Source organism: Barbatula barbatula, assembly GCF_947034865.1.
Source record: "Barbatula barbatula genome assembly, chromosome: 2".
In the NCBI taxonomy this organism is placed as follows: Eukaryota; Metazoa; Chordata; class Actinopteri; order Cypriniformes; family Nemacheilidae; genus Barbatula; species Barbatula barbatula.
In genome coordinates this window covers 16,360,654-16,374,810 of record NC_136767.1, presented here as the reverse complement: position 1 = coordinate 16,374,810, position 14,157 = coordinate 16,360,654, and the positions used below count along the sequence as shown (strand labels likewise).

The window sequence follows — 14,157 nt, the reverse complement described above, 5'->3', positions numbered from 1 at the left end:
GAACAATATATTTTAGACAAATAAATGTCTTTAGAAACACAAAAGCGTTCAAATACTTTCAAATTATAAATGTTTAATTTGTGGTGTTCTATAATACAATTTATTTCAGTTAGGATATTCAATGGTAAAGTTTTCTATTATATAATTATTGTAGTATCTTTAAAGTTAAATACTACAGTTACTGAAATGCTTTCTTCATGGTACACTTTATAATGCACTTTCTTGTCACAACACGCTGTCCCAAAGTAAATGTCAAACATTCAGGTCTAAACATTAGATCATTACTCTATGAACAATGCCTTACCACAAATACACAAACAGCTGACACTTTTGTTTATCTGTGAAAGCATTGTAAAGAATCGCAGTGAGATGCAGCTGTCGTTTCTTTACCAGACTTGTTCTCTTTCGTTCCGTCCATTTCTCCCCCATTTTATTCTTATGCCCACCAAACGCGCATTTTCTAATATAATATTAAAGAACACGAATCGACCATTCCATTTGACTTTAAAACTGGTTTATTTTGTCATGCAAGTGGAGGTATATATTTAAAAATGAAGACAATTTCAAGAAGTAAAAACAGCTTTAATACAAAAACAAATTGAGCCCATTTTTGGTGTATTATTAGCGTCACAAAAATGGCTGATAAAGCAGCCTTTGGTTGAAAAAAAAACACTGTTTATAATACAAAAGGTACTAGACATTCAATATATAAAATACAAATGTGGACCCAACTGAAGCCTAAACCTCAAGAGAGGTATAGGTCAAAGAGCTAATATCCTCCTTCACCAGTTCTTAATGGGGCACTTCATTTGAGTGTATCAACATTCGTTTAAAATATAACATAATACAAATATTAGTGGAACTTTAGCTTCAGGGTTGTAAATTCTGAGGATTCAGGAAAAAAACCATCCAAATACAGAAAGATCTTTGTTTTTCCTCGAGTGTAGAAACAGCATATATACCTTCATTTGCAACTAAAATAGCCCTCATACCGTATTCCAGCACTAAATGTGTGTGAACTTGCACCAGAGCAGCACCCTTGATGAAATGAGCAGTGGAGTTTTGAGTTGTAAAAGGAGGAGCCAAGCTCGGGCTAAGCCTTTAAAGGCACATTGGGTTTACACAGCACTACTTGATTTAAAAGCCAATAAATCACATAGAGATCATTAACAGCTTACAATAAAGGCATGGCTGGCATAGATGGTTCAATCTGTCTGTACTGGTGTGCTGAAGGAGAATCACGACCACCAGACACAGTTCACGCTTTGGTGCATGGAATATCCTCTGAGCTTTTTCTAAAAATTATTTTGCCGTTTGCATATGCTGGATTTAAGGCATTATACGAAGGCAAAAGTCAAATTTACTCCACTGACTATTTCTGCTGGATTTCAGATTTCAACACTGTAGTGTTCTGCAGTTACATCCTAGGTGATATGTATAAAGTTTAAACACGAATACACAAACAGTATCAGTTTCAAGCTCTCTCATTAACAGTCTGTGCACCTATTGCTATCTGTAGTGTAGAGATAAAGTGGTAGCAACACACTTGCAGAGTCAAATCAACAAGATGATCACATTACTAACTTTCATTCCACCCTTCATAAAAACTCACTGACTTTCTCAGACACACACATACACACACACACACCTCCCTGCAGTTATAAGAGCACACATTTCTTGGTGTGCTTCTTGGCATTTGGGTAGAGAACAGCCCTGACTGCTTCGTTGAAAACATCTCTGACTCCCTCCTGAAGAAGAGCTGAGCACTCCAGATACCGTACGGCACCGATGCTGCGAGCTAGAGCGCTGCCCTGCTGGGGAGTCGTTGGACTCATTCCTTGCTCCTTTAGCTTCTCCAGGGTCTCCTTGTCTGCCCGGAGGTCTCTCTTAGTGCCCACCAACAGCACAGGCACACCCGGACAGTGGTGGCACACCTCTGGGTGCCATTTATGCCTAACGTTGGCGTGAGAAGAAGGACTGGTCACGGAGAAACAAATGATAAACACGTGCGTTTGTGGGTAGGACAGGGTTCGCAGGCGGTCGTACTCCTCCTGACCGGCCGTGTCCCACAGGTTGAGGCTCACGGCACGGCCGTCCACGCAGGTCTGAGTGCTGTAGTTGTCAAACACGGTGGGAATGTATTCATCTGGGAAGGCGTTGGTGGTGTAGGAGATCAACAGGCAGGTCTTTCCTACAGCGCCATCACCGACGACAACACACTTTATGGTCTGCATTTTGCTGTCTAGCACAGGGGTCCCTAAAAGAGAGAGATTTCAAAACCTATTAAATGTCTACAAACCTACAATTAAAGAAAATGAAGTAAAAGGCAAACAGCAGTTCTAAGCCGGCAATTTCATGAATATTAAAGTTTATCCTTGCCGTAATAGATTGCTAGCAATCTGTAATGTATCATGTAAATACGCACACCCCAGAAAGAACCAAAACAATGTAATAAATCTGTTTAGCTAGTACGTTAGCAGCAGCTAGATCCACCGTATTACAGGCAGCCGTTATGGGATACTGTACGGCAGCACCACATAATATTCACACATTTAGCCAAAACAGTAACGTTATTTTTAAAGTAAAACTTACTGTGTCTGGGTGGTCTGAGGAGCTGAATAAGTGTTTGCCTTTAGCAGCTCAAGTTTCCATCATCGTAGCGGCAGAACTCTTTGCTAACCAACTAGCGGATGAGGCTCACATAAATCAGATATTGAACATAGCAAACACATGTAACTACACGTAACGAACGTACACACCAAGAACGCACAAAAACAACCATCCAGACAATGTTCAAATAAACATGAGGTAAAGAAAATAAAACAAAATCGAAATGTGACTCGCACTCCTTTTCTCTCACTGGCTCATTCTTCAGCTACGGGCAAAGGACGACATTCAGGTACACGCCCATGTCGCAAAGGACTGTGGGAAGTGTAGGGTAGTTTCAGCTACATAACACACTCGACGTCCTTCACTTTGATTTAGGGCTTTGAATCCACACTTTAAATCACGTATTTAACGCACCATATCAAATATCACACCACGAGATTATACACTATAGCTCAGTGGTTCTCAAACTTTTTCGTTTTAACCCCACCAAATAAAGACTTATGATCTTTAACGTTTTTTATTTTTCAGTGTGATTGCACAAAATGTATGTGAAATTTATATTTTTTATAAAACGCCACAACAACTGTGGCCCCCTTGGACCCATCCTTGGGGCCCCCAGTTTGAGAACTGCACTAGCTCACCACAGAGACTTACATATTTTGCTCCTTGATGTAAACCACATTATGTCTATGGTGTAAACAGACCGATAAAAAATGTGCAAACTTCACACAGCTATGAATTTTACCTTGAGAGCAATTCCATTATGCTCTGTATCGCGTAATGTAATTCAACTTTACATTTTAAAAAAATGTACAGTTTAGTACAGTTGTAATTATTACTTATATTGTTAAAACAAAAGGCAACCAAATTCATATTTAGACAGACTAAAGTGAACATGTAGGCTATGACAATATGACACAAGTAAACAGTGCATAAGTTATTTCTTATAAGCAGGTGTTTCAGAATGTGGACTCTACCCTACCATCCTTATCATCTAGATATAGAATCAATCCCCCAGACTGTATAGTCTTTTAATGTCCCATATTGCCCACATTACGTAAAATGCTAGAAAACATAAATCAGCAGGTAAAATTCAAGTGAAACTTTAGTAAACCAATAAATGTTTAAGGTAACTTGTTTTTAATGTGTGTCCTACTCTGAATGCAATCTGAATTGCCTTGTCTTGTTTTGTAAAGTTTTACAACTGAGTCTAACAGCTAAATGTCTGTAAAGCCTGGGAGAACCCTTTTCTAAAGAAAACCGAACGGTTCCGGTCAGCCTTGCAGTGCAGATGTAGTGTCAGACTGAGGGAGGCGCTAAATCGCCGCGTTTTTTAACTTCCACTCCAGTATCGACCAAAAGGAGGCAGATAAAAACTTCCCGTAGAACGATGGCGACGTGGGTCAGGTTCGGTTCTAGTTTGCGCAATATTGCAAGAAATGTGTCGTCTAGCAGAAGTATATGGTGTGGCGGTGCTGTTGGAGTTGGTACGCTGGGTTATATGTTAGCAAGCGGATGCGTTCGCTATAAGAATCAACCGCAGCGCAAGTTTTGGCCGCACGTCGTGTACGCGGAGGACGCTAAGGTACTTGTTCAATCGTTGACAACTTTTCAGCCGCTTCCGAAACATGTCTTAATGTTGTCTAATCATTTGAGGACCTTATGGTCCCGCCTGACCCCGCTTATTCTTGATAAAAAAAGGTTGTTAGTTGTATTCATGTAAGATTAGGAGACATCAAAATACGTAAATAAATGCATTTTTATCCCTGTATGTATCCTTGTATGGGGAGTAAAAAGCTGACTGTGTCCTGTATGTCGTCAAAATATATTGTTTATATGCATACATATGGGAAAGTTGTAACATTGTACTACTGTAGGTGGGGCTCTGTCTGTTGCATTGTGCAACAGTAAACAGAAACGCTATGTGTTAGCTAGCTTAAACACTTAATTGATTTATTATATCATTCTTTACGAGTGAATGTTTATGTACACATGTAGAGTAACTCCTTCCAAAACTGGTCAATAACAATTTTATTTTAATGGGCCTGCACCCTATTGACGATTAAGTGATAAAGAGAATAAAATGAGAAACATTTTTTGTAGCCCGGTAATCCTACAATTGTCACTGACTGTGACTAATGTAACAAATACACACACATGACTGTGGTGATGTGCGGTTTTGACAACAATATACAGGGAGATACAGATGATGGTGATGCATATAACGTTAATCTAAGTATGCTTTGGATTTATTAATTTAATCAGATTTTCAGCATTACAAAAACACACCCTTATGATAACAATTCAAGTCTCACTAGTCTAAAACTTTGTTTAGCTCTTGATAATGTTGATTAGTGTTCTGGTGCACAGTTCATGAATACAGGGTGTCACTTTTTCAAGTTCAAGGAAGCAGAGACTCCAATGCCACCTGTGTCAACCAGACGTCTGCGATTTTACCAGTTTGCTTCTATGTTCTATGAACAAGAGCCATATATGACACCCAGAGACTTCCTCTATTCAGTCTTGCTGGCGAAGGTGGACCGTAAGTAATACACACAAACACTCTGTATGTTAGATCTTGTATATGTAACACGTGAAATCTATTCCACACAAACACCACTACAGGCCTCAAAGCTGTTGTTTCCTATTCTGCTAAATATTGTTACCAAAATCCTTGCTCTTTCTGTCTTATAGGCAAACTACAGAAAAAGATCCTGACCAAAGCAGTAAGTGAACTTTTTAAGCCAATGTGAAAGTAGCTTGAATCGGGAAGAGACGAAGGAGCTTTGAATAAGTACTGTCACTACATGAACAAACATATGAACTTGATGGGTTGTTCAAGAATATCTCTGCTAAAGTTGTCTAAAAGACCAGCAAGTATTTTGGTCTTTGTTTTATTACTTGCCCCTCATAATCTGATTGGTCCCTTGACAGGATGTGGAAGAGATGGTGAAGGCGGCCTCTAAGGCTCAAGCCGGAAATAACCTATTCAGAGGCATTGGAGACAAAGGTAAATGTTAAGTAAAGACATTTCTCAGATATGCCATAGAGGCCAAGTGTGTGTGTACTCACTCTCTTTTATTAAAGAAGTGTTGTGATTGAAACCTAATATTGAAAAATGTCATCTGAAAAATCTACGTTAATTCATCTCCTGATCTGAACTCTTATTTCAGGGCTAATATCTTACACGGAATACCTGTTTCTCCTTACAATTCTTACGAGTAAGTATTTACTAACTGTATCTGGTCTTTGCTTTTTAAATGTTTTTTTCAAGTGCAGCTGGAACCAGAATCAACAAATTATTTAAGATTGACTGGATGGTTCTGTACCTTTCTAACTACAAATCAAAAGACCATAAAGTACAGAAGAAGATTTGTACTGATCATGGACAGAAAATAAAATTTTAGTAGAGACAATTTCAGTTTTATTTTGAATGTATAGGGTGTTTCAAAGCAACAACATAAACAAACATTACTGCGCATGCACGCTTTTGTGGCCCAAATTTAACTTCTGGAACACATCCGCAAAGAATATTATTTCTGAAAACCAGCAAAGTAAATTACATTAAAGGAATAGTTCACCTTCAGAATGAAAATTCTGTCACTTAGAGTGTTTTCACACTTGGTCCTCTTCAGGGGTCTGAAAACCGTTGGTCCCTATTGACTTTTGTGTCCATACAATAGAAATCAATGGGGACCAACGGTTTTTGGTTAGCAACATTTTTCAAAATATCTTCTTTTGTGTTTTGCGGAAAAAAGAAAACCACAAAGGTTTAAATTGACAACAGGGTGAGTAAATGATCACACCATTTTAATTTTGAAGGTTAGCTATTCCTTTTCTAATCTGCTGGCTAAGCCACATATTTAGCTTTTTCTACATAGTGTACATAGTGCTTGCTCTGAAAAGTTTGAGTTTGTGATGGTATACTCTAGTTACCATGCCACAATATCAATACATTACAAGTATTTCTAACTGAATGCATTGTGATTCCAGAACCTGAAACAGGATTTCATATTGCTTTCAAAATGCTTGATATTGATGGTAATGAGCAAGTGGACAAGAAGGAGTTTCAGAAGGTATGTCATGTCTTTGACACAGATTGTAGTTAGGGATAGTTCCTTTGGATGGAAAAATATGATGCTAAAATCTGTAAAATATTGCGTGTGTTTTGTGTTAAATAATAAATATGTTAAGAATTGCAGAAATAAAGTTGTCACGCATCTGTATATTTATATTTAGCCATGTTGCGCTTTACAATAGCCGTGAACAAAAAGACACACCTAAACTTCACTATCGCAAGAGTAACGAGCTGTAGCGCAGCACAGCCAATCTTTGACACAGCGCAGACAATCTTGACACAGCGGAATACTACATCATACGTCTAACTCGTTTTCTACAAGTTGACCATGTTAAGCATGAGATGCCAATATGTTCAACAGTGTAAAGAAGCCAGAATGCATGACATAGCATGTTAGCTCCACTTTAAGTGTTGTGAATGGTATGTAATTAATAGGAGTTCATTAAGGTTTATCTGTTTATTGATAATGCTTGTGTCTCTGTTAATGCTGGCATTAGATGACACAGATGTGCAGCAGGTATGTGGGCACGGTTTGTTCATGGTAGAAGCATCAGAAAATGTACAGGAAATATACTGTGCAAAAAACGACCTAAAATGTTTTCATAGCAGATCGTCCATGATCTGGGCCAGTTATATGCATGACTAGATCTTTACTAGCAGTCTAATAACTTCACTCTTTTCTCTGAAGCTCAAGATCATTATTGGACCAAGGAAAGGATTTCTAAAGAAGGATGGATCAGAGGTGAGTGTATGCCTTTAGTGACTACTATATTTCAATGTAATAAAGCAAAATATGTCAAATAATCAGATTGAGCCATTTGTTCTCTTTTCATATCTCCATATAAAAACACTTCATAGTTAAGTAGTGAACTTTGTTACATTAAATGTTTAGTTACTGTCATTGGTGAAATCTCAGCATTTTGTGTTTATGTACAGGTTTTAAACAATGCTGATGAGGTCCATACCACACTACAGGTGGTGTTCTTTGGGAAAAATGGTGACCTAAAACTCCAATACCAGGATTTCTGCAGGTAAAACAAAATTATGTCAATTAAACACAGCGTTGGGTTATTTTAACATTATTGTTGGAAAAAATAAAACATACTTCTGAAGTGGTTATTTTGGTCATAACAGCATATATTTTTGTTAAATACATTGTGGCCTGGTTTCACAGACACGGCTTAGCTTAAACCAGGACAATGCCCAAAAGTTGTTTTAGGATATTTTAGTCACTTTCAGGCCTGGTGGTCAGAGCGTTGGGCTTGTGATCAGAAGGTTGCCGGTTCGAATCTCAGTGCAAGCAGGTCATGACTGAAGTGCCCTTGAGCAAGGCACCTTACCCCTGATTGCTCTGCAGTAATGTGACACTGTAGAAAAAAACTGCTTTAAAGAAACGCATACATTTGTCACCATGCAATATGTATTGCATTTCAAGGATTTTTAAAATTGTTTTCTATAGTTTTATGGAAGACTTGCAGGCAGAGGTACAAGAAATGGAATTCCTACAGTTTTCTAAAGGGATGAAGACCATGAGGAGGGAGGACTTCGCTGAATGGCTGCTTCACTACACCCATGAAGAAGACAATGAGGCTTACTGGGAAAACCTAAGGAAGAGAATTCCGCAGGGACAGGTAACATGTTTTAAACACAAACACTGATTATGCCTTGAATATTGGCCATTTTTGCTGTTTAACGCTGCAGTTCATAACGTTTTTGAAAATTAATAAAAACAGTTATTGGGCAAGTACATTGAAAAAAATTTGCAGAATTATTTCATTTTTCACCCAGATTCTCAAGCTTATAACATTTACATTTAAGCATTTAGCAGATGCTATTATCCAAAGTGACTTACATAGCATTATCCTATACATTTCCTTAAAAGGAACCCAGGGTATAGAGAGATGTATGTCTTATGGTGTTAAGCCCATATGGCTGCTACATTGACGAACTTGCCTCTATGATAGTTAAGCCTTTTTGCAGATGAATTTGATCACTATTTTTTGGAATCTGTTTAGAGCAGTGGTTCTTAACCTTGTTGGAGGTACTGAACCCCACCAGTTTCATATGTGCATTCACCGAACCCTTCTTAATTGGAAAAATAAAATAAGATTTTTTTCAAATTCAAACTTGGGTATATATTTTACTGGTGCACAAAATTAACCGTGCATCAACATCACTGTGTTTTAAAGAACAAAACCATTAAAACATTTTCCATCTCCACGCAGCTTAAGGAAGTGTTCTCTTAGTTTTGCCGGTGCTAGACTAGAATTGCTCAACTTGGCATTGCAAGTTAGCACGCTGACTGGGACTCCATCACGTTCCGTTATACATGTGAATCCATATTGTACATATTCGTCCGACCAAATTCTTTTTTTGCTCGACATAGTTAGTATTCTTTTTTTGCTCGACATAGTTAGTATGAAGGGATTAAAATATTAAGAAAGAAATCACACGACGTACCATCACGACAGTCACAAGTCGACTACTGGGCGCACCAAATTCCCTACAGCACACATAGGCCAAGCGATGTTGCGTGATCATCTGCAGCCAATGATGGCCAATCGGGGCGTGTCATCACGAATCATATGAGTCAGTGTGTGTCTTGACCTCCGCCGAACCCCTGAGACTGACTCACCGAACCCCTGGGGTTCGATTGAATGCAGGTTAAGAACCACTGGATTAGAGGCAGACTTTGAGTGCTGAGGATGATAGTGCGTTTGTAACTTGTTCTTACAAAAGTCCCTTAGAATTTAAACTTGTCATCTTTTCTGGTGAAACGCAGTACCAAAGCACAGCTACATAGAGAAAATAACTCTGCAAAACTTACCAATTTCAGCTGTAACACAAATAAACAAAGTTTAAATGGACTGAGCGTAGAGCATTTTTAGTGATAAACAATAAGTTGTTTATTTTCCACTTCACATACACGGCTTATTAATCAACAAGGTTATTAATTGTGATGCTTTCCTGTAACTCAGTGGTAAGAGCATTGCGGTAACAATGCAAGGTTGTGGGTTCGATCCCAGGGGATTGCAGATACCTATGTATAAATGTATAGGATAATGCAATGTAAGTCGCTTTGGATGAAAGCGTCTCCCAGATGCTTAAATGTAAATGTGATTGTATAACAGTAGATTGTGGCTAAAGAATATTTTAGGGCTGCTAGATTAGGACAAAAAACAATCGCGATTATATCGACCAATATTGAGATTCCGATTATTTATCACGATAACTCATTAACCCATAAAACAACATAGAAAATAGAAGAAATAGCACTGCTAAACCACTGTAAAGGAAAGGAGGCACTGTGGATTTATACTACAAGAAAAGAGAGGATCCTTCCTAAATGGAATGCGGCACAATAATCATTTGCCTCAATTATTTTGTTTTTGTAATTGATGAAGGCCATATTTTGATTAATTGCACAGTCCTGGAATATTGGATATTGTACTGTTAATCTTAAAATCTGAAATCAAGCATTGCTTAATAACTTCTTAATCGATGCCTAATAACAGCTTAAAGGGACATTTTATCCAAAATATTTAACATTTTGTCAACATATACTCCACCATACGTATTTCCAAACCCTCATGACTTTATTTGTGTGGAAATGAAAACTTGGTGTGCAGTTTTTGGTTGTAGTCATTGTCATTCCAGAGTAAATTTCTGTGTCTGACAGTTATTAACATTCTATCAGTCATAATAACATCTTTTGTTTGAAAGAATCAATATCATATGGCAGAATCTTCACATTTTTGGGTGAACTAAGCCTTTAAATGCATATTAATACCCTGTTGTATTAAATGTTTATTTATTTGGGAAACATTTTTAATTTCAGAGCATCACTTTTGATGAATTTAAAGAATTCTGTCTCTTTACCAACCGTCTGGAGGACTTTGCCTTCTCAATCAAAATGATTAATGATGCCAACAAGCCAATAGGAATGGGTAAGACTGGTGAAAATAATGAAAGGGCTTTAAATCTATACACCTTATGTACAGTGATGACCTGGGTATCAGCTGTTCCGGTTTCCTTGATTTCAGTGATTTTTTTTTTATTATACGGCAGCACCATCTACTCCAAGGGACAGCACAAAGTAGTTAAATATATCCCTGTATGTTATTTTGAACCACATTCATGTCATCTTCCCAGCTGAGTTACGATCCTTAAAGGATGCAATGCATTTACACCATCCAGCCACCACAGCATAGAAAAAGAGTGTTGCCATGACTTGACCGTGTTATCCATGTCAACTATTTACAGCATTCTAACAAACTATATTAATGTGTAAACAATATATTACTTATTTACTGAATCAGCTGTTTTGTCATGCTGTTTGAGGTGAAAGTGGGTGTGGCTATATAAGGTGAATGGATGGGGCATTTCACATTCTTAATTCTTTAGCAAGATTCAGTAATTGAAATGCATAATATTCTCCCTCTTTCTGTTGCACCATAGCTCAGTTTAAAAGAGCGGTGATGATAGCAACAGGTCATGAGCTGTCAGACAATGTTTTGGATACAGTGTTTAAGATCTTTGACCTGGATGGAGACAACTGTCTGAGTCATAAAGAGTTCCTTGGTGTGATGAAAGACAGAGTACTTCGTGGGCTAAGGGTGAGAAATAATTCAGCCTTTTACTTGATGATAATTGATTTACATCATTTAACTTTTTTTTTATCGCAATGTATATTAATAATTGCATAAAAGTTGTGTTACAATATTGTAATGGTAAGAAATGAATTAATTCTATGTGTATATGCCATCAGTACAAAAATAAAGAACAGTTCTAGCCAAAGGTTGTCAAAATAGTTAAATTAATCTTATTTCTTAGGGCACTAATAGAAGGCACTTGTGTGTTCCATAGGTTCAACCTCAGAATGATTTTTCTGGGTTCTGGAAGTGTGTAAAAAGAGAGACACTGCAAGGAGCTCAAGAGGCACTTCGGGAAGCTAGTAGCCCAGTCTGACAGAAAGAGGTCTGTCTGGGGTTATATTTGTAACTCCACATTATTTTCAAGAGGAATATTACTCACAATTACCTACAAGCACGAGAGTTTGTTGTCTTGTCAATTTGAAATGCATACATTTTCTTATGTTTACACAGGTCCAAAATATATTGCTTTTAAAGATGATATATTATAACATGATAGTCCAAAATTGTGAATACATTTAATGTAAAAATAGGATATTTGAAATTGTAAAAAGCTATCGCCAAATCTGTGATTTTATTTTCATTAGTCATGAATGACTTTGTGAAATGAAAGTTGAGGCTGGCACACTCCAAAAAGATTACACTATTTTTTTATTTTTTTATTCAGCCTTTCCTTTTCTTGGTGATAGTGGTATGGTGTTTACAACCTTTATTATTCTCTCTTATGTGAACCTTTGCTGTTTATAACTTAATCCTGTGGAAAATCTGCATACAAACAATAGTGCATTATGGCAAAATCCTACAGCACTTTTATACTAGATTTAATGACCTTTGGGTTGTTTTATGAACATGTAAATTGCAAAAGGAACTTACTGAGGCAGCATAATTTATAGGCTGTAAATTGTTAAATGAGCAACTCCATTATCATAAAGCTCATTGAAATATCTTGTTCAGTTGTGAAACTGCATTAGGGTTGACTGTGAAATCGCGATTTCTTGCTTCAAATACTAAGTATCTTTTTGTGTTATTGTTGAGGAAAATTTGTAACTCTTCTTTTTTGACATTCGTTTTATACCACAGAATTTTCATGCTATCTTTCAAATGCTACTGTGCATTAATAAAAGACTAAATGTCATGTCATGGCTATCAGTTCTTTCAACACCAAGTTCTTAACACTTAAATCCCCATTTTTCATCGTACTTGTAGCCACTTTAAACAGTGTTGTATTACGAAATGCAAAGATTATACATTAAAGCACCGTGTCATCGACCAACAAATTTATTTTAAAAAAATGATATAGTTATGTTAGAAATTGACTATTTACAGGTTTTATTAAACTTCCGTCCATCGTACAAAAAACTCGTAGAAGATGTGTCCCGTGACGTCATGACGGCACTCGCGCTCTAGCTCACAATTGGTCCAGGGATGCTGCGCGAAAGCTCTGTCGTCCGAGCAGCCGACGCGCGCTGCCCAAGACTCGCGCATCTCTGAAAGAAAATCTCTTTTTACACTTCATAATAAACGGACTGACACTTACAGCAGCAAATCGCATCCCCCAACTTTGTGCCACACTGAAACAAAGCAAGCGAACTAATGACGTTTTAAACGCTGCACGCGTGATTTGTTTTATTTGTTTATCTTCACGTAGTTTGTCAGTTCCAGGCGATCAATCCAAACATTTTGGAGAGTGCGCTGCGCGTGAGTGTGTGCGCGCACTTGAGCGTGTGCTTTCGCTAAAAACACAGAGACGTCTCAAGTGTCGGTTGCGCGCTAATGAATAGACTTCAGTGAATGGATTTTTATATTTAGAGCTTTAATACACTGCTTCTCCCGACGGGCAATAGTGGACAGCGAAACAGAAACGGACACGCGACGCGAGACCGCGGCATGGCAGTTTTTGACATCTGAAGCGTCAAGAAACGCAAGGACGGCTCGAGATAAAGGCGCTTGTCGGTTTTGATCACCACTTATGGTTTTTTTCGGTGCGTTATCGCGGTGTAAACTCCAGCCGCTGACAAAATGATGACTGGCGGGGCAGTTCAGCAGAACGGGATCTTCTCCGCTCCTCAGCACCTCTTACAGTTACCACACATGGACTCGGACCCCTCCGACTCCCGAAAAAGACCGCTGGAAACACCGACCGAGGCGAGCAGCACCAAGCGCACCAACACTGGAGGTGAGATCGACACTTCACGGTTGTTCAGTCGGTGCGGGCCCGCTGCTTCAAATAAGTCATGTCAAACGAGACGCTAGAGTCTGCTTGTGTGCACCGTAGACTAGTTTTACACTTGCATACATCAATCCCGTTATGTGTTAAAAGTCGGTGCGATTTGTATTTTTCAGGTTTCTTGTTTTTTTAAATAAGAAAAGTGGCTTTAAATCACATCTTTTGGAGGACCAGTGAAATTAAAAGACATTACTTGTTTCCATAGCATATTGATTGTAAATTAATAATACAACGTATATGCGTCCGAGTGCTTCATCATGACCCTGCATGACCCGATAGGGTGCTGTTCAGTGTGGTCGTGGCAACTCATCTGGGAGTCAAGTTAAATTGAGCATAAAATGAATGAAGGGGAGAAAGCACACACGCGGCTTTAGTTTAATCCCTATTCATATGCAGTAACGGACTCAAATGGAGACAAAAATATTTGATCCCTTCTATGGCGCCATGTGTGGCTCTTAATAAATATCCTAAAGGGATTTCTATTCTGATTTAGACCAAAGTTGACATCACATGTAGCTGTTGCCATTCTCTCCAATGCACATATGCAATTGTATCTCGTCTTATATTGTATGGCAAGGTAGGAGTGGATC

General features: G+C 38.1%; 2 protein-coding genes across 3 annotated transcripts; one reads left to right on the top strand and one right to left on the bottom strand.

Moving 5' to 3' along the window:
- Positions 1–500: 500 nt before the first annotated feature.
- On the bottom strand, positions 501–2,930 carry rhogc (ras homolog gene family, member Gc). Its single transcript, XM_079474747.1, has 2 exons — positions 2,593–2,930; positions 501–2,257 (listed from the first exon to the last, which is right to left on the bottom strand). The coding sequence occupies exon 2, from the start codon at positions 2,232–2,234 to the stop codon at positions 1,659–1,661; it is 576 nt and encodes a 191-aa protein (XP_079330873.1). The 5' UTR covers positions 2,235–2,257; positions 2,593–2,930; the 3' UTR covers positions 501–1,658.
- Positions 2,931–3,886: 956 nt separating this feature from the next.
- Positions 3,887–12,532, top strand: micu2 (mitochondrial calcium uptake 2). 2 transcript variants are annotated; one of them, XM_079487109.1, is made up of 12 exons: positions 3,887–4,195; positions 5,011–5,152; positions 5,305–5,336; positions 5,545–5,620; positions 5,784–5,831; positions 6,604–6,686; positions 7,377–7,430; positions 7,625–7,719; positions 8,148–8,319; positions 10,527–10,635; positions 11,147–11,304; positions 11,555–12,532. In XM_079487109.1, exons 1-12 carry the CDS (start codon positions 4,001–4,003, stop codon positions 11,654–11,656), a joined length of 1,266 nt encoding a protein of 421 aa, XP_079343235.1. In that variant the 5' UTR covers positions 3,887–4,000; the 3' UTR covers positions 11,657–12,532. The 2 variants fall into 2 exon arrangements, with proteins under 2 accessions (XP_079343235.1, XP_079343234.1); XM_079487108.1 differs by having other exon boundaries at positions 3,937–4,195; positions 4,981–5,152; positions 11,555–12,474.
- Positions 12,533–14,157: the final 1,625 nt, after the last annotated feature.